We start from the raw sequence: 18,543 nt of genomic DNA, 5'->3' as shown, positions 1-18,543 counted from the left end.
GGCAAAAGGCGGCGTCCTGGCTCGCTGCCTGCTGGTTGAGCGACAGCCATGACCGTTGGCGATTCCGAGTCGAACGAGGTTGTCGGGGGATGGACAGAAGTGCCTGCGGTTGCGCTGTCCCGGCTGAGTGGCTCGATGCTTTCAGGGGCTTCACCTGCCGCTTCTTCAGCTTCTGCCTGGTCCATAACGTGCTCTGCCATGTCGTCCTCTATTACGGAGTGCGCCACGTCTACGTACGTCCTCACGCACTCCGCCTCGGTGTGCCCAAAGCGTCGGCAGCTCTCGCAGCGAAGAACGCGGCATTCCTTGCGGATATGGCCTGTCCTTCGGCAACAAAGGCAGAGTGGTGCTCTTCCTGGTGCCAGTACTATAGGGCAGTGCATCCGGGCAGTCGAAGTTGGTGCGGCAGCTGTTCAGTGGTGACGCCGTTCTTTAGCGTTAACCTCACAGTCCTTGTGGTCGACTGCACCCCCTCGAACCCGGTGACACGCCATGTCTCCCTGATGACTTCTTCAACCTTGCCGAACGGTTCTAGGGCTTTTTTAACGTTTTCATCTGGCAGATGACAAGGTATCCAATGCAACTTGAGCCTCACCTCCGATTTATTCGGATCAATCACCAGATAACGCCTCCCCTTCACCTCTAAGGTTTGGGCGTTCAGCAACCTTTGCTTGGCAGAGAGCGACTTGAGGGTCACCATCCATACGTGGTTCATTTGGTAAGAACCACATGCCTCGATGTCTCCAAGCACTCCGGCGTTCTTGAGCCCCTTCTTAAAATCCTCGATGCGGTAGGGGCGTGCACCAATATCGCAGTGCAGAAAAACGGAGTTTAAGGCGTGAACGCCCATTGGCAATGTTGGCAAATGATCCGATAACCCCCGTTGCTTCGCTGAGCCGAGATACCACGGCTATCAGTAACCGTTAGAACCGTTCATACGGAGCTCATGACGATACGTCTTTCCCCTTCGGAAACCGGAAGACGAATCAGGCCACGCAGAGACGCTGGCACGGCGTGGGAACGAGCGGGAATTTATATGTTTAGCCATCGCGTTCCAGTCTTAAAGGCAAAGCTTAAGCGTCCTCCAAGTTTTCGATGACGATCAGTAAGTCTAATGGGAACCACATGTTTATTTTCAATATTTAAAACGTTAATCAATGCACTGTAGTTAATCAGCAGGCTGATCGTAACGATCAACCCACTACATTATGTTCCACTTGCCGTATATTGCTCTCCTGCACAAATCACATTAGTGTAGCTTTCACGGCTTTTGAAAGCATCAAATGCTTGCTAGAGGAACCTCCAATCCCAAACATTTGTTCGTCCGCCCGTCCGGTCGTACATTTCCCGCTAAATTTAGCTGGGACATATACGTCACCTGTCCAATACACTAATTCAATTTCCGCACAAAATTTAGAAGAAAAATTGATATCACGTAACCTGACGCCACGAGACTTACAGATAATTTCAGTTTCCCCGTTAAATTTAGTGGGAACACTGACGTCTCCGGTCCTATACACATATTCAGTTTTCTCGCTAAATTTGGCGGGGAAGTTGATTTGACGCGACCTGACGTCGCGAGACCCATACACCAATTCACACTCTCCGCTAAATTTAGCAGGAAAATTGATGTGACGAGACCTGAGGTCACGTCACCTATTACACTACTTCAGTTCCCCGCTAAATTTAGCTGCTAAATGGACGTCACGTGACATTTGCACGAAATAATTTTTCCTACTAAATTTACCAGAAACATTTGGAAGTTTTCGTAGATCGTTTTCGCCATCCCGCAAAGCTCTCCGCAACCCGCTACGATACCCAGAACTCTACAGCCAAGGCCATCGGCACGCAGGCCCAGTAGCAGCTTCTTCGTTGCAGAGGGCTTAGCGGTGGGGGAAACGCGGTCTAGGAAAACTCCCTATTAATAAAGAAATAACTTCTTCATCATTCCCCAAAACGACTATTGAGTGCCTTGTAATCTAATTTAAACGATCGCTCCTCAAATACTGCACTTTGTGCATTACAGGGCTTTGAAGATAGAGGTCGCCGTCAATATTTTTAAACATATCTGTTAAGCATAAAGCAGCGATGCAATTATTTTGTGCTTTGCGCAAATACCGCTCAGAGCGTATTTGCGCGAACCTATGAAGGACGCGTGCATTTTTCACCACACGCAATAAAAGTCGCATAAAAAAATAAGAAAGAAGAACGAGCAGCGTTCACATTCTCAACTCGCAGCCAGAACAAGCGGCCAACTGATCGGGAGCCAATTATATGCCACCTATGTTGATCATAGCCGCGCACTGAGTTCCAGATATTGTTATGGTTCGGCTATTGTCGTCATTGCAGCGATTTGACACAAGCAACTTTCTCGTCGAGCTATTGATTATCACGAGCGCAAATCGAGTGCCCACGCAATGTCCAATCTATTAGCCGCATTTAAATATCGTCACTGGGATATACCGCGACCCCCCCCCCCCCCCCCACTACGTCATGAACTAATTTTTATTAACTAACTTTTGCCTATAACAATATGGGATTGGAACGGTTCGCCATCCTCAGTGATTAACATTGTTCCTAACGATATGTTTTATTTTGCACTAACCTCACTGTGTTTCGTGAACCGAATTTAAGAAGCCTGAACCTTGTTGTGAGACTGAAATATCTATGAGATGTTACTTTTGTTTTCTTAGCTTTTGTATAACTACTTACATTTCTTATTGTCAACTCCTCCTCCCTCCTTTTTACTGTAAGGCCCCATTGCACTGTAGGTATCTGAATAAAAAAATAATGAAGTTTTGCTAGGAGAGACTGTAAAAAAACTCGGTTTTTTCCTTGAAATGACATTGCAACAAATGAGTTTCTCGGTCAGTGGCGTTGCATGCGCGTATACTTGGGTCCCACTAGTGCCAGTAAGCTCGTGTGAAGTGAAAAACATTCCAAGCGAACATCGTAGCGCACGGCCTTTTTAAAAAGAAACCTTCTACATATTTAGTATTTGCAAGTTCATCCTTTATACACCGGTTGAGTTGTTCCGACCACATTCAAAATCACAACGCAAAAAGAAGACAGAGAGAGAGAAAGGCACTTCACATTAGTTTCGCTTGAGCGCCCGGTCAGCGCGGTCCTGACGAGGGGTCACAGGCTTTTCTCTAACCGAGCATGATTAATTTAATGCGAAAGTATTAACTGTCCCTGGAGCGAACCGGCGTTATCAGCTTTTGAAGCCGCACCAAACGGCACCTAAACCCCCGCGTACTCTAAACAATGCCTGGGCGTCTACTTACCCGCAAAACCCTCAAAAAGCCAATCTCTGCGATACCCGAAATCAGCTCACCGAATGATGAGGTGGAACATACGCTTAGACCTAAAAATAAAGTCTGCGCTGTGGCATTACGCAGTGCAAAGCGCCATGCTTGCATTTCGTAATTCAACAACGCAGACTTAATTTTGAGGTCTAAACAGATGTTCCGCCTCATGATTCGCTGAACTGATTTCGTAGATCGCAGTGATTGGCTCTTCGAGTGTTTTGCGGGGAAGTAGACGCGCATGCATTTGTTAGAGTGTGTTTCAAAAGGCCGAAGCCTGTTCTCTGTAGCAGAGATTTGATGGATAGGCTCCCATTGGGTGGCGCGCGGCGTAGTTCTAAGAAACGCCACCACACAGAGGGGCCCTCTCCATGGCGGCGCTGCGGCCCGGCCGCCGGTAAGAGGGAGCGGCTGGCCGCAGAGCCAGCAGAGCCCGCCCGGGCAGACTCCGGAGTGGCTGCACGGCCGAACTCAGCGCGGCGCGGCCACTTCACGAGAGCGCGCGCTCGGCCGTCGGCCGCAACCTCGGCAGTACCGAAACGTGGCCGTCCACGCCAGTACACCGCAGACGAACTAAGGGAGCGGAAGACCGACATTCATGCTTTCGCATTCACAATCCATAAATAGTGCTTAGGTGTCCTCGGAATTTTTTTTTTTTTAATCTACCCGCATTTAACGCATTTTCGCCATACCCAGGCCTTACTCTCCCTGGCGTGCTATTTATTAACCATAAGTTCGAGATGGCTTTTGAGAAAAGAGGAAATTAATGCTATGCCTAAAAGAACATTCAAATTTTTCCGCGCTCTTCAATGGGGTGACGTAACATCTGCAACTTGCAGGTCGAGCAGGCAGTCTAAAACACAATATTTTGCCTGTTATTTCTTTTTTTTTTTGCGTGAGTTTAGCTTGCGTTCATATCACACCATCATACATCTTGCGACCCGTAAGAAATAAGCTGTACTTCCCCCATATTGCAAATCTGACGTCACGTTTTCAGTTTTGCCCAGTGTGGTGGTGAGGCCTACAGAGATAGCGACGGTCGCGTTCTTCTCTATCAAGTACCCCATGACGGCATCCTCGGAAGACCCCGGGCGCAGCGGGGGCCGATACCCGGCCTGCCGCTTGGGACCGGCGCCCTCCCTTTGGTCAACTGAGCGATCCGATGCGAGGAGATGCCGGGAAAGGGCTATGCACACAAGACCACGGACAAGCCTACATACACTAGGCGAGACGACTTGGGACCAGCGGCCGGGACAGACGTCGACATCGCGTCTTCGTCGTTATTTTAAATTTGGCCATATTACAATCAGCTAAAAATAAACAAGGTATTTTAGTAGAGTGCATTTCTAAATAATCAATATTATCGCAACAACAAACAAATCGTAACTTGTAATTTAAGTTTTTTTGTTCATGTGTGTCTGTTTAACCCGTTAAACCAATTTGCAGGCAAATCGGTTACTATAAAATAATTTTCGCCGAAGTTCTCTATAAGCGAATGATGATTATGGGCAACTTCAGTTCGGGATAAAGGATCAACGTTGCTGTGTACATCTGTATTATAACCGAGGCCAGTCTAATGATAGTTTTTGAAGCCATTGCGGTTCTGAGTTTATACTCTATCATTTGGACTATTAACTGGAAGGAGGTGGCAGTGTTTTTGATAAATGGGGGTAGCCATGGCCTGGCTGATTTACACAGAGCTTGTTTAAGGATAGGGTTGCATAAAATATGTTATAAAAAAAAGGTGGAACGCTAAATCGTGTAAATTTATAGAACCTATAAATTTAGCGGCAAGTGTTTTCCTAGCGAAATGAGTGGGTAAATTGAATTAGCTTAAATTCAAAGATAAAAAATGATTTAAAAAAACAATGCAGTTTTAAACATTCCGGCCCCTCTGCGTACGCTGGCTTTATCACTAAGATTAAGTAACACTGCATTTTTTTTTATATTGCTCATTGCCTTTTGTTTTAAAGCTGTTTCTGCACGGCCCCTACTTTTTTTTAGATCCATACTTTTATATTTATTTTCTGTGTTTTTAATGCACTCGCGAATGGCTGCTATTTTTTATTAATTTATTATGTCTGTCATGAGTTGCAATTTTTTACATGTAATTAAATTAATATAAAATAAACTCTGAATTTCCGAGAATTTAGCAAGCTTGATTTCAATAAACGTCAAATTTGCTATCTTGCAAAAAATAAAAAATAACATCTTTAAAGCATGAAGTCTTGCTTTTTCTGTCGGCTTCTATCTTCCCAAAATCTACTTTTGATTTGAATTATTTGTACGCATAGTAGAACACATGACAGCACAAGCTGTTAACGTGTTTTATAAGTTGTAAGATGGTTGTCAAGTACCCAACTTATGAAAATCAGTGTCGTGCAACTGCGAATATAACTAAAAAATTATCATTTGAGAATTGCCTAATTAATGCCCTATCGTTCCCTCTTGCTCTTCATTATTTCAGTGCCGAGCGCAAAGAAACGTGCCAACCAAATTTTGCAAAAAGACGCTGCAACACACCCCCCCCCCCCCCAAAAAAAAAAACAAAAAAACAATCCGATTAATAACTGAGGTGGGATGTATTGTATAAGGCAATCCATATGTATATCTGTTCAAGTGATAGATATTGAATAACTTTACATGCTCGTTGAAAATTGTGGTGTGATAAGGAATGTGACATCTAAAAGACCGAACTTGTTTGACTGATCGTGTGACATTTCAAGTGGACTCAATGTAACCAAATAATTGGCTGTTTTTTGTTTGCGGGAAAACCCTTGTGTGTGTGTGTGGGGGGGGGGGGGGGGGGGGGGGGGGGGAGATTGTACACAGGGTTTTGTGGAATGTTCCCACTTTTTTTTTTGTACAGAGTAACTGAATGTGGAGTAGCCGGGCATGCCCCTTCACGGCAGCCAACATCTCTAATTCTTTTTTTTTTTGTCATTTAATAAAGAAAGAAGAAATGAAAAATCAAAATATGCAGGCATCAAGAGAGCGGAGGCGTTCTCCCACCCCCTTGCCGTTGCCATATTTTTCGTAGATGTGTGCGAATACGATTTATTTTACTGCGAATAGAATGCGCATATTAAGAATTGACAGTTAATCCTATCGAACATTTATGAATACAAATGTTTTACATTTAGAGCAAAGTGAGCATGTATACCTAAATAGTTATACAATATAGTTATACAATACAATCTAAACAATCTTTTTCAGAAGACACGACATTGAAAACAAACGGTTTTATAGCACGAGGAACATTTAACAGGCTTGCGTTTAATAAAAAAAAGAGGTGCCTGATAAAACGAGTCGGGGAAAACAATATGTAACGTGGCAAGCAAAGCAATGACTACCTTACTTATTCGAGTATAGGTTGACATTGTTTTTACGCCACTGTCCTTTAAAATTAGGGTTGACTATAATCGAAACCAAAGAAGCTTAACCTCCGACACTGAGCAAAATGTCGGAGCCGATCGAACCAAAGGACGTGCTGCTCCGCGTCAGCAGTTTCTCCGAGCGCACCGGTGCAAAGCAGTGAAGCATGACTCGCGCGCGCCGCTGCGAAGGGGTGGAGCTTGACGCGAGAACGCCAGTGCGATGCGGCGAAGCTTGATCCGAATGCTCCGCATCCAATGCGATTGTGGCGCCGCTAAGAACGGCCACGAACCATGAGGCGTGAGAACAACGGGTCGCGCGTCCTGCGTTTCATAAGCCTTCGGTGATCACACAAGGTGATGTTCTGAAATCAGCCGAAGGATTAAAGCGGTTAAACGACTTCTTCCGCGACCCGTGGCGAGCGATTCGGGCGCCCAAACCTCGGCGGTCCCGTGACCCGGGGACAGATGGCGGCAGGAGCATGTTGCCCTTCGCCGCCGCGCGGGCAGTCGATGAACTTCTCGCCGAGCTCGCGGTTCGACGCCGCGGCGGCAGTGAACGCTGCGATGGTGGCCGGGCGGGAGCGTGGATCGGGAGGCGAGCAGGGTCGGGCCGGGGTCCGGGACGGATCCCTGTGCCCGCTCGCCACCGGAGCGTAACCGCGGGGCGGGAAGAACGTCGGAACCGCGGGTCTCCTCGGGGCGGCGGCGGCGGCGGCGCCCATGCCGCTCGAGCGCAAGCGGTCGTCGCGGCGCGGGCGAGCGCCCCAGCGCAAGCGACCTCCCGAGAACCGCTGCAAGACGTGCTGCAAGGACTTCACCGCCTTCCTCTTCTCGCACGTCGGGCTGTGCGCGCTCGTGGTGGGGTACAGCGTCCTCGGCGCGTTTGCCTTCAAGGCGCTCGAGGGACCCTACGAGGTGCAGAAGGCCAGCCAGGTCCGGACCCTTCGGGAGGCCATGGTGTCGCGTATCTGGGACGTGACCCTGCAGCTGAACGTGCTCTACCGGGAGAACTGGACGGCCTTGGTGAACGACGAGATCCGCCAGTTTCAGCTGCAGCTGGTCGCAGCCGTCAAGGACGGCTACGACGGCAAGGAGTCCCGCACCAGCCAGCAGTGGTCCTTCTCGGGTGCCTTCCTCTACTCGCTCACCGTCATCACCACAATCGGTGAGGGACACGCGCCTCGGTCCAGGAAACTCACTTTTTACTGCGATGCGCGGCGGCAGGTCCTCGAACGTCTCTTTTACTGAGACTGTTCTTCGGAAGAGCACGCCGTGCAAGGGTCGTTGATGCTAACCTCACGGCAACAATAGTACTCGCCACGACTGCGTATATCGTGTAATACCGCGACTAGAGCATCATCTTGCCACAGTTGCGACGCTGTGGGGTGCCGAGAGAAGCAGAGTCTGAGCGATTTTAGGGAGAAAAATTCAATTTCACACCATTTATGAATTAGCTGTACACCTGAAAAAAGTATAGACACATCACAAATTGTGTGGTTTTGCAGTGCAGTCTATGCGGAGCGCAAGTTCGTCTGCTTCTTGCGCAGCAGGTTTCGGTGACGTCAGAACACCGAGCTCTGGTTGACTCTGATTGAAGGATAGTGGGTAGACCGCAGAGCAGCTAACATTCGTCCAATCAGAACCAGTCAGAGCTCGGCGTTCTGACGTCACTGCAACCCCTGCGCAACAAGCAGACAAACTTGCGTTCCGCATATACTCTTTCTGCAACAAGCAGCGAAGAGGTTGCTAACTTATAGTCGCTGTATTACACTATATTTGACTTCGAAGAGATTTATTTCAAACCACTCGTAAGAGATGCGCTAATATGGTTTGTGCAGGTGTGTTATACGGCCAGGGGGACATTACATGTGTAGCTAATCTTTGTGATCAATCGGATACGTAACTAAACCTCCTTAATTAACTTTTCAAATCGTAAAATTAATTATATGGTTTCCATTACAAAAATGCTGAACATAATCGTAAATCACTGCACCAATCTAATTTAAAACGACTTGAAGCTCGTAGTAAAGTCGGGGTCTCACCAAAGCTACCCCTTGTGCAGCAGGTACAAGGTTAGCTGTTGCGGAACGCGAATGATTAGATTATCATCGCGTTCCGCCACTGCTAACTTTGCTCCTGCTGCACGAGCGGTAACTTTGGTGCGCCCACAAAATTCCCACGAGCATCAAATCGTTCTAAAATTGACTGATAGAGTGGTTTTCGATCACGCTCAGAATGTTCCCAATGGAAACCATATGATTATTTTACTAACTAAAATTTTAATTAAGGACATTTAGTTAATTATTTGACTTATCGCAAAGATCAGCCACGTATATGATGTCCCCCTGGCCATATATCTCACCTGCCCAAACTGTATTAGTGCATATTTTACGAAAGTTTTCTAATAAATCGGTTCGAATTAAAATGAAACACACCATATATGCAGTTATTATGAGCGGTAGCGCCGTGGGAACAACATGCACTACTGCGCGCTAGCCGCGTTGCATTCGATTTCCTAAAGCGGCCAGTAAGTTATGTCGCTTTTTCGCTTTTTCTCGCCCCAAATATTTCCGCGCGAATGCTGTACCGTTGAACTCGCGCGGGGCGGAATTCCAAGCACTGCGGATTATGAACTGGAGATTGAGAGCCTCGCGATTCATGAGGCGGAGAGAACAGCCCCCCCCCCCCCCCCCCCCCCCCTTCCCAACGCTGCGTCGGCACACAAAGTATTGATAGTGTGACAAAGTACTGAAACGTTGGGAATTGTCTCTCAATCTCCAACTTTAGGATTGGGATCCCCAACTTTGGGATTGAGAGACAACCGAAATGCTAAGTCGTCCAATGAGCGACAGCTGAAATATACTTAAAACCAGAACATTCTCATTTAGGGTAGATTAATTAATTTTCATCGTGATAAACAGCCCTTCTAAATTTAAAAGGAGCCATGGTGAAATCCATAATTTGTAGCAGCCGACGTTCTGCAAAGAGCCTTGGCTTCTTTAGCAAGTTTGGCTAGTAAAACGTCAGTCGCAACTCTTAGGTTTTCATCTGCCGCGTTAGCATAAAATAGTGATAAAAAGTTTATTGGGTTCGTCTACATGGGAAGGGCGTGATGCAACTAACTCTTTCTAAAATATTATATTTATACATTAAATGGTTAAAATACACGGTCCTTGTCGAATCCGTAGGTTCACCACTGTGTTCAGAAGGGAATCAGTGGCACCGGAGCTTGGAACGCGTGGAGCGAAAGTTCGCGCTGCAGAACTCGGTCATCCTGGGTTCAATCCCCAACTATGACCGTTTCGAACTAGATGAGTATCGTACCGGCCTGCGGTCGTGCGTGTCGCACGTTAAAAACTCTATAGATATCAGTGGTGCTGCAATGGTTGCCACGATGAATATAAGGCACGCCTAATATAAATCGCGGAGAGTCTCGGTGACTCTCGACGGAAGTGGACGTAACCTTCCGTAACGTAGCGTGACGTAAGCAAACGGTGCTCTGTGAACCTGCCTTAAAGGTGCGGTGCAAGCATTTTTGTACTTTGCGCGAATACCGTTTACAATGAATCCCTGGCGAGTATGACCAATGAAACAGCCGTTTGTTTTCCTCCCCACACAATAAACCTCGCAAAAAAAAAATAAAAAATTAACGGAAAATGAGCCGCGTTCACCCCCTCAACTCGAAGCCGGAACAAGATGCCACGTGACCTGGAGCCGATTATATGCCACCAATGTTGATCCTATAGCCCCGCGCCGAGGTTATAAAAGCACAGGACACGCGCTGAGTTCCACATATTGCTAGGATCCGGCTATTGTCGTCATTGCTGCGATTGGACTCGGGCAACTACCGGAATGTTTGTCGAGCTATTAACGAGTCCAGATCGAGTGCTCACGCAGTGCTCGGGTTCAATGTATGAGCCGCATTCAAATATACTCACTGGGGGATACTGTCATCCCCCAGATACGTCATCAAGTTTTGCGAAGGAGAGATTGAAAGAAAACGTTCGTTTTTATCCTTGAAATTACTCCGCAACAAAGAGGTTTCTTGGTTAATGGCGTTGCGTGCGAGTATACTTGGGCTCCAGTAGTGCCAGTAAGATCGTGCAAACTGAAACACATTCCAATTGACTATCGTTGCACCGCCCCTTTAGTCTTTCGGCTGTCTAAACATACACACAACACGATTATTACTGTGCTCAGAAGCAACTTAATCGCATGTTAAGGGTTTGCATTTTCATTATAAACTTAACATCCTGGACAGACTGCGGGAACTAACTTTAGTTCACATAAAAAGTTTACAATTCTGAAGTTAAAAAATGCACTTTGAGAAAATTGAGCTACTTTGGGTGTCTTAAAAATGGCAGAGTTCTGCTTTAAGCAGGGCCATCTTCTTATACGCCTGCAACCGTGAGTAACCGGGAAGTATTCCGGAGGGTCGTATAAGGTACGACCCCATGACCGATGACGGTTGGGCCAGTTGGTAATAATTCGTTTGTTTGTTGTATTATTGTTTTAAGTCAAGCAGAAAACGAGGACAAAAACCACGCACACACGTCAAACACGGGTTCTTACACACGACTGAGGAGTTCGAAACCGAAAACAACACGAAAACATTCTCCCGGGAGCCCGCAGGCGTGGACCTAACCCTAGTTTTTTCCTTGAACTCCTTGGGACCAGGTTGGCGAAGCAGCTCCAAGTCATCAATCGGTAATGCGATATAAGGATGACTTATGCATCACTCTTCCAACAGGGTTAATGTAAGATATGAAGAGCTAGATTGAGACTTCTCATGGCCTCTGCTCCCTGAATCGATCCGGATTTTCAAATTGACAAAAATTATAGGGAGAGTGAAAACGGGAAAGCAGACACGTAATGGCTAGACTTCATAAAAAAAATGAGGCAAGAAAGAAAAAAAAAGCACGAGGAGACGCAGTGCGGAGAGCACGTCGTGTGCTTTTTACGCAGGAGTTGCAGTGACGTCGACAGAACCCGAGCTCTGATTGGATCGGATTAAAGGATATTATTTTTTATAATCGGCGAACGATGTCACTCTTCGCTATAGTTAAGGCCCGAACCCTTGTTCCGCAGCTGCTGTGTGAATTGAAAGACGATTTTAAGCGAAATAACAATGGAAAGAAATGTGAAGTGTGTTCAAGGTTTTCCATCGTAACGGTGACTCTTATATATTGCTAATATGCCTGTCCTGTCACTATATAGAAATTACCCCGTCGCGCTTGCATCTTCACGGGCGGTTAAAAACATTAAAAATGTAAATAATAAAGTATGTGGGCCCAGACACGTAGCCAGGGGGGGGGGGGGGGGGGCATGGGGACCGCCCCCTCCCGCCTCCCCCCCGAAATCTTCCATTTTGCTGGGGCCTCCTGTCCCCACACGTAGCGAGGGAGGGGGGGGGGGCATGGGGCCCAGCCCTCTTTCCTCCCCCCCCCCCCCCCCCCCGAAATCTTCCATTTTGCTGGGGCCTCCTGTCCCCCCTCTCCCTCACACAGCATTTTTTCATGGGCGCCCCCCCCCCCCCCCCCTCCCCGAAACAAAATCCTGGCTACGTGCCTGATGCGGGGTATGAAAGGTGTCTAGATTTATAATTTCTTACGTCGGGCAGCTTTTATCTGGCATGTTATCTGGCTTCTCCATATTTTCAAAGATTTCGAGCGTGCAGCGGGTCATGTTTTGAACGCAAAACAAGAATCTTACCGCACATGTACGATCAGAGAGAATAAAGCAATAGTTACTTGTTGCAAATTTGACTATATTACTTGGCCTCCACTTTATTTTGATCGACTACATGAACAGGCAGTTGCTGATCCAGTGTTACTGCGTAGTTCTTAGCATCTCTCTTGGTTTTTCATACGCCCATCGGGATCGTTTGGCACGCTTCTGGAGGTGACATGACCCCACCAGAGGTGAAGTCGGAAGTCTGGAATGACACACCTCCAACGACGACCAACCAAAACAGCTGTGGTTTTGGGTCATGTTTGTGGCCGTGTTTCTTTGTGGTTTTTGGGCGCGTTTCTTTACACTTCTAACTTCGCTTCCGGTGGCGTCATGCCGCCTCCAGAAGCTCCCTATCTCCGTGCAGAAAAAAGTAGACGCCGCGTTCACGTAGCAGTGACCGACAGTGCACAGTAGTGCATGTATGAAGCTCTTTCAGCACTGTGTTTAATGTCAAGAATTCAAAATAAAAACACTTTAGTTCATCAATATCTTAATTTGCGCGATCAAAAATATTTCAAGCTATTTACTACGTTATGATTATTTGTAATATTTGGTCTTATAATCAAGCGCAGAGGAAAAAAAAACTGCGCCCGCCTTTTCCCGTAGAAATGCATTACCGGAAGTCAATGTTTGACTGCTTGCTGTCTGCGTATATTTGGAACACCACACTAGCTCCAGCTGAACTTTGAACGTACATTGTAACAGCCTCCAAGATTTTCAACGTGCAGGTATGGTCCCTAGAAAAAATGGCCAGTCCCCCGTTCGAGCGCCTCTCTCCACGCAGCGAGATGGCAGAGCTGTGGATGCAAATCCAGGGAGCACTGCGCGCAATAGGCGTGCTGTTGTAGCTGCTACTTTTCTCACTTACCACCTTCTTCAGTGTAAACAAGCTTAATGAAAAAAAGCATTATTGACTCCTTTGCCTTCTTAGCAAAGACAAATTTCCCTTTGTTAGGCTTTGATGGGCATGCAGCGGCGATAACAGCAAGCATACTCAAATTCTTCATCCTCCTCCTTTTTCACCTTTACACCAAATCAATGAAGAACGAGAGGGCAGCAAGACGATTACAGCTAAAGCTTCCGAAGGCCAGGAGTTGTAAATACTTCATCCGCAATCTGATCGTTTGCTTGTGTCTGTCGTATTTTCTCCAGATTTATTTTGATGGCTTGGTAGCTGTCCAATTCTGACACGCCGATCTCTCGCACCGCCGCCACGCACTTTCATTCCGGAGAAATTGCCAACAGGGGTAGTGGACGGAAGGCTAGCCAGTAGTGATGGAAAACTATCGATAGCACTATCGATTCTATTAATAGTGGAAGCAAAATTTAATTATCTATAGTGAAAAAGAAAACTGTCGATAGTGGTATCAATAATCGACCATCTTAAAACTATCGATACTGCTATCGATAGTAGACTATCGTTCAACTATTGATAGGCGACTATCGTGAAATTATTTATGGTCGAATATTAAGAAACTATCGATATTCCACTGTCGAAATGCTATCCATGCAGCTTTATTAGGTGACGAACGAAGAACGCCCAAGAAATGTTGCGTAACTCGGAGAAAACCGCAGTTGCAATTAGAGATTTTCGAATAATTATTCAGAAACAATCTGAAACCTATTCGAAAACAATCACAAAACGGTAAAAATCCTTTTTGGACACTATTTACCATAAACTATTAAAATATGTATTGTATACTATTAAAAAAAACTATGAATCAAAAATATCAAATTGATAGGTTGTCAGGGATTTCTACTGTTTTAGATTGATATCCGAGGTGAGCCCATCGCTTTTTTTTTTTTTTAGCTCAGTCAGAAAAATGAATACCTCTGTCGCTTCTGATAAGTAAACCCTATATGTGTTGCATAATTTAGGAACCCTGCTGGTATATAAAGCTAGCGATGGAGATCAAATGCGAAACTATAGGGATATGACTTTACCCACATGAAAAGATAAATCTGGCGCTTTTTTATTTTTTTTTTTAACTAACAGGTTGCGAGGAAGAATGGAAACAATGTTGTTTTTCGAATTCACACGCCTTTTTTACTGAAATAATGCCTTATTGCCAACAATATCGTCACTTGAATGACAAGAAATTTTCATTTATCATTTTTTTTTTTATCCAGTTAACGTTATGTTCCCGAATTTATGGTATTTGAAGAAGGAAAAAACTAAAAGCATCAGGAACTATGTTTTCTTGGTATAAACTTTTTGTCTGGCTGTCTAATTCTAAGTCTGCACAACAAAACCACTGTTACGTTTAATGATTCAAATATATTTATTTGTAGATGATGTGACGGCTTTGGTATTTGGAAGTTGTTTTTTATACACAGGTACATATTTTCCCAACCACCGTTATTAAACTGTGCCAAAATGGAACCAAACAAAAAGTGACAACATATCATGGCATAAAAGCCTAAGTGCTTTCTGCAACAGCTAATTCCCGATCCTCGGGAATTCGCTACAAATGGTCATCGGGATGAAAGAAAAAAGAAAATTATGATCCCCATCAGAGTGCTTATTTCCAGCTGTCCCTGGTCAAGTCTCTGAAAAGGAGTATGTGTCAATTTAATAATAGAGGAAGCAGAAGCACGAGTCAAACTTGTGAAAACCCTGATGCTAAATGTCTTCATCGTGTTTTCCCTAGCTCCAAGGCAAAAAAAATAAAAAAAATAAAAAAATACGGAATCGACCTGAATAGTCTTAGAAATGCGGGCATACTAAAGTGTGAAGAATGATATTCGAAACCTCGTGAATGTACAAAATATGTGCGCAGGAAAACTGGCCAATCGCCATTTCTGTTTGACATCTATATTAATTGTACGATAATGCAATTCTACCTTGTGTTTCCTTTTAATTTTAAGTTCTTCTCAAAACCACGCGTTGCCTGCCCGTACATATCTGTCGTCATTCCCTTTATAAGTAGTGCTTTAATTTTCCTAACATGATTGTTTCCTAAAGCGGACTTTTGATAGTGTCGATAGTCGACTAAGAGTCAACTATGGATAGTACTATTGATCGACTGCACTATCTCTAGTACTATCGATGGCCAACCATTGATAATACTATCAATGGTTACTAACGACAGTCAACTATCAATAGTACTATCGATATCCGACTATCGATAGTCACCTATCGATAGGACTATCTTTAGTACTATAGATAGTCAACTATTGAAGATACTATCGATGGTACTATATTTAGTACTATAGATAGTCAACTATTGAAGATACTATCGATGGTACTATCGATAGTCAACTAACGATATCCGACTATCGATAGGTGACTATCGATAGTCGGATATCTATCTATAGTATTATTGACTGTTCACAATCGATCATTTCTTACACTATCGATAGTACGATAGTTAATTTTTCGATAGTTTCGCATCGCTACTAGCCAGTGTTTCTAGGGACCGTAGTGCAGGGCTCTCCTGAGGCCGTTCCATTCGCCGGAAGGGACTGAAAAAATAGGTGGTGAGAGCCTGTGTTAAAGACAGTGTCCAACTGCTCGTTCAGAGTCACGTGGTTTGTGGGCCGCGTTTGCAATAAGAGCTGCGAGGAGGTGCCGAAACCGTTGATCGTCTGCAAACGCCTCCCCCTTTCCGCCTGCTTTCCTCCTCGCCACGCAAAAACGCAGCGCATGCGCGCTTGGAACGAATCTCCGCAGGAGGCGTCCGCCATTAAATTGCAAAACGATCCCCTTTGTCCCCCGTTGTCCGAGATGGGCCCTCTCTATAATTACTATAATCTAGGCTCTCTAATAGGTGGCCACGCATGCTGCTTCGCCGTGCGGCGAAAATAGCCGCGAGCTGCTTCCTTTTTTTTCTTATCAGGCCTGTTCGCTTGGATGCCCGCACTAATGAAACGCGGTCTCGTGTCGCGGGGCTCTCCTGTCGAGTGCTCTGCTGTCGCGGCGCTCTGCTGTCGTGCGTTCTCGTGTCGTGCGCTCTTGTGGCGCCCTCCCGTAGTACGTTTGCCGGGTGCAGAGTGAAAATGCGCTCGTTTGCGGGAATCCATACTCGTTGCTTGCTGCAGATGACCTTGCTGCAGGTGACCAGGGCCAGTTTACTAGAAACTGAAACAAAAGCCTGCCACGCCGAAGGGCGCCAGCGCTTTAAGCGTCAAACACACGGGCTTCGCGCCCCTGAGCTTCGTAACCACGACAACCGTTCGTTGCTCTCATTGGTGGTTTTTATAGTTGCGCCGCGCGGGGGTGCGATGCGACGCTATTTTTGCTCACATGTGCTTCACGCTTTAAGGTCGGTTCACACAGGGGCGCTTTCCTACGTTACGTTACGTTACGACCGCTTACGTCGTGAGTCTTCGGGACATCCGTGCGTCGAGTGAATCGTGTCGACCGGTTCGAGGAACACCTTCGCACGCGACATACGAAACACGAATGTCCCGGTGACTCCTCAGGTAACGTAAGAAATCGTAAGCAAACGCCCCTGTATGAACAGACTTTGGACTCGAGTTCAGATGCTACACCGCTTGTGCCTTACCATAGCCTCCCCTATACGGAGAGGAGGCCATAGCCTCCTCTCCGTATAGAGGAGGCTATGGCCTTACCCTTGGCCAAGCGTTTTTTTTTTTTTTTTGTTGCATTTTGCCGCGTGCGTAAATTTTATCTTTGTAACGTTGGTGTGGCCACGAACTTACCCCACTTTACGGAGCTCTGGAGAAGCTGTGCTATACGCTCCTTTTGCTTTTAGCCGAGCGTTTGGAAAAAGGCTTTGCCGCCAAGAATCTCGGAGGCCATGCTCACACGTCATACAAGAGACTGCAGACACGATGGCAGAAGTATTTGCGGACACTCCTCACGCATATTCGAAGCATGTTTGCTTTATACATACATATCTACATATATAAATATATATATATGCAGACATATCCATATGTCTGCAGACAATTGTTGTGTGATCAATGTGAGCAGCAATGTTTCAGAGACTTCCATCTGCGCTATCTCAAGTTAGATTCCCTTTATAATTTTAGTGTAAGATGCTGTTGAATGGAATATACTTCATTCTTTAAAAGAATATCGCGGTAGAAGAGCCCATGCATTTTCTACGGCAACTGTTTGGTTCTTATTCTCAGCAACTACTGAACCTTTTGATGAAACTTTGCCCGTGCACACCATGTTGCTATCAAAGTGTAAAAAGTATCTGGATGAGCATCGTACCGGCGTGCGGTCGTGCATCACTACTGCGTGATGCACGTTAAAGACTTCAGGCTAGCAGTTGTACTGCACTGGCTAAATTTCTCATCTACAGCTGGGAGACTCGACGCCCGTTGAGGCAGGCCAAGTTCTAGGCTGCATAAACATACACACAACCCAAATTTTGTAAAAAAAATATCTGAATGTTTTCATCTCAATTCAAGCAGACTTTTGGGGTCAATATGTAAAGTTTTACAAAAATATACAATGTTTAAGTCCTTCTTGAAATGAAAAAAAAAAAAAAACCGCAAACAGCACACTTAACTTTTCTTTTTTTTTAATTGGCTGGGGTTAGATTTGACGTCTCCTCCACCTGTCGGAGTCACAAGTTTGACCGCTTGCTATTTTCTGACTTCTCAAGCAACGCACTAGGACTCTTCTCTGACGCTTTGGAAATAGATTTCATATTGTAAACGAAATAAAAATAAAATATTGTATTTTAAAATATTAGAATAATATGTCTAACAATTTCCCGTTGGGGATTTTTGGCAAAGTACTGAAGTTCTTACGTCAGAACTATTGAAGATACTTTACTTACCTTGATATCACCAGAAAGCTCAAATGAAGCCATCTTTATTTAATATAACTTTGATCATATTTGTACAAATTAAAATGTCTTATATACATTTGCCTCATTTACCAAGGTATTATCGTGATGTATCATGAAATGTAAATAGAATATAGTATTTTGTTTACATAACCGGAAATAAAGCTTGAATATTTTTAAATATGCGTTGGAAAAGGGAAAGATTTATTGCGCGCTAAAATAACTTCTACATTTGATTGAGCACAATGTCAGATGTTTTTAGGCATGCGTGTTAAGTAATATTTTTAGATAGTTAAACATATTAATGCCACAATATTGACCAGAATATCACCTATGCGAGAGCGCTGTAACCAGGCA

At 45.3% G+C, this 18,543-nt stretch overlaps 1 protein-coding gene across 1 annotated transcript in view; it reads left to right on the top strand.

The window, feature by feature from the left end:
* The first annotated feature begins 7,190 nt into the window (after positions 1-7,190).
* LOC8033098 (TWiK family of potassium channels protein 7) overlaps positions 7,191-18,543 on the top strand; it is a 54,855-nt gene continuing 43,502 nt past the window's right edge. The window contains exon 1 of the mRNA XM_029993650.3: positions 7,191-7,850. Coding sequence (XP_029849510.2) covers positions 7,406-7,850 — 445 coding nt within the window. The 5' untranslated portion in view covers positions 7,191-7,405. The remainder of the gene's footprint in view (positions 7,851-18,543) is intronic.

This window comes from Ixodes scapularis, unplaced genomic scaffold (assembly GCF_016920785.2).
Source record: "Ixodes scapularis isolate PalLabHiFi unplaced genomic scaffold, ASM1692078v2 PGA_scaffold1__304_contigs__length_218370807, whole genome shotgun sequence".
NCBI classification, from domain to species: Eukaryota; Metazoa; Arthropoda; class Arachnida; order Ixodida; family Ixodidae; genus Ixodes; species Ixodes scapularis.
This window is presented reverse-complemented; position numbering and strand designations above follow the sequence as displayed.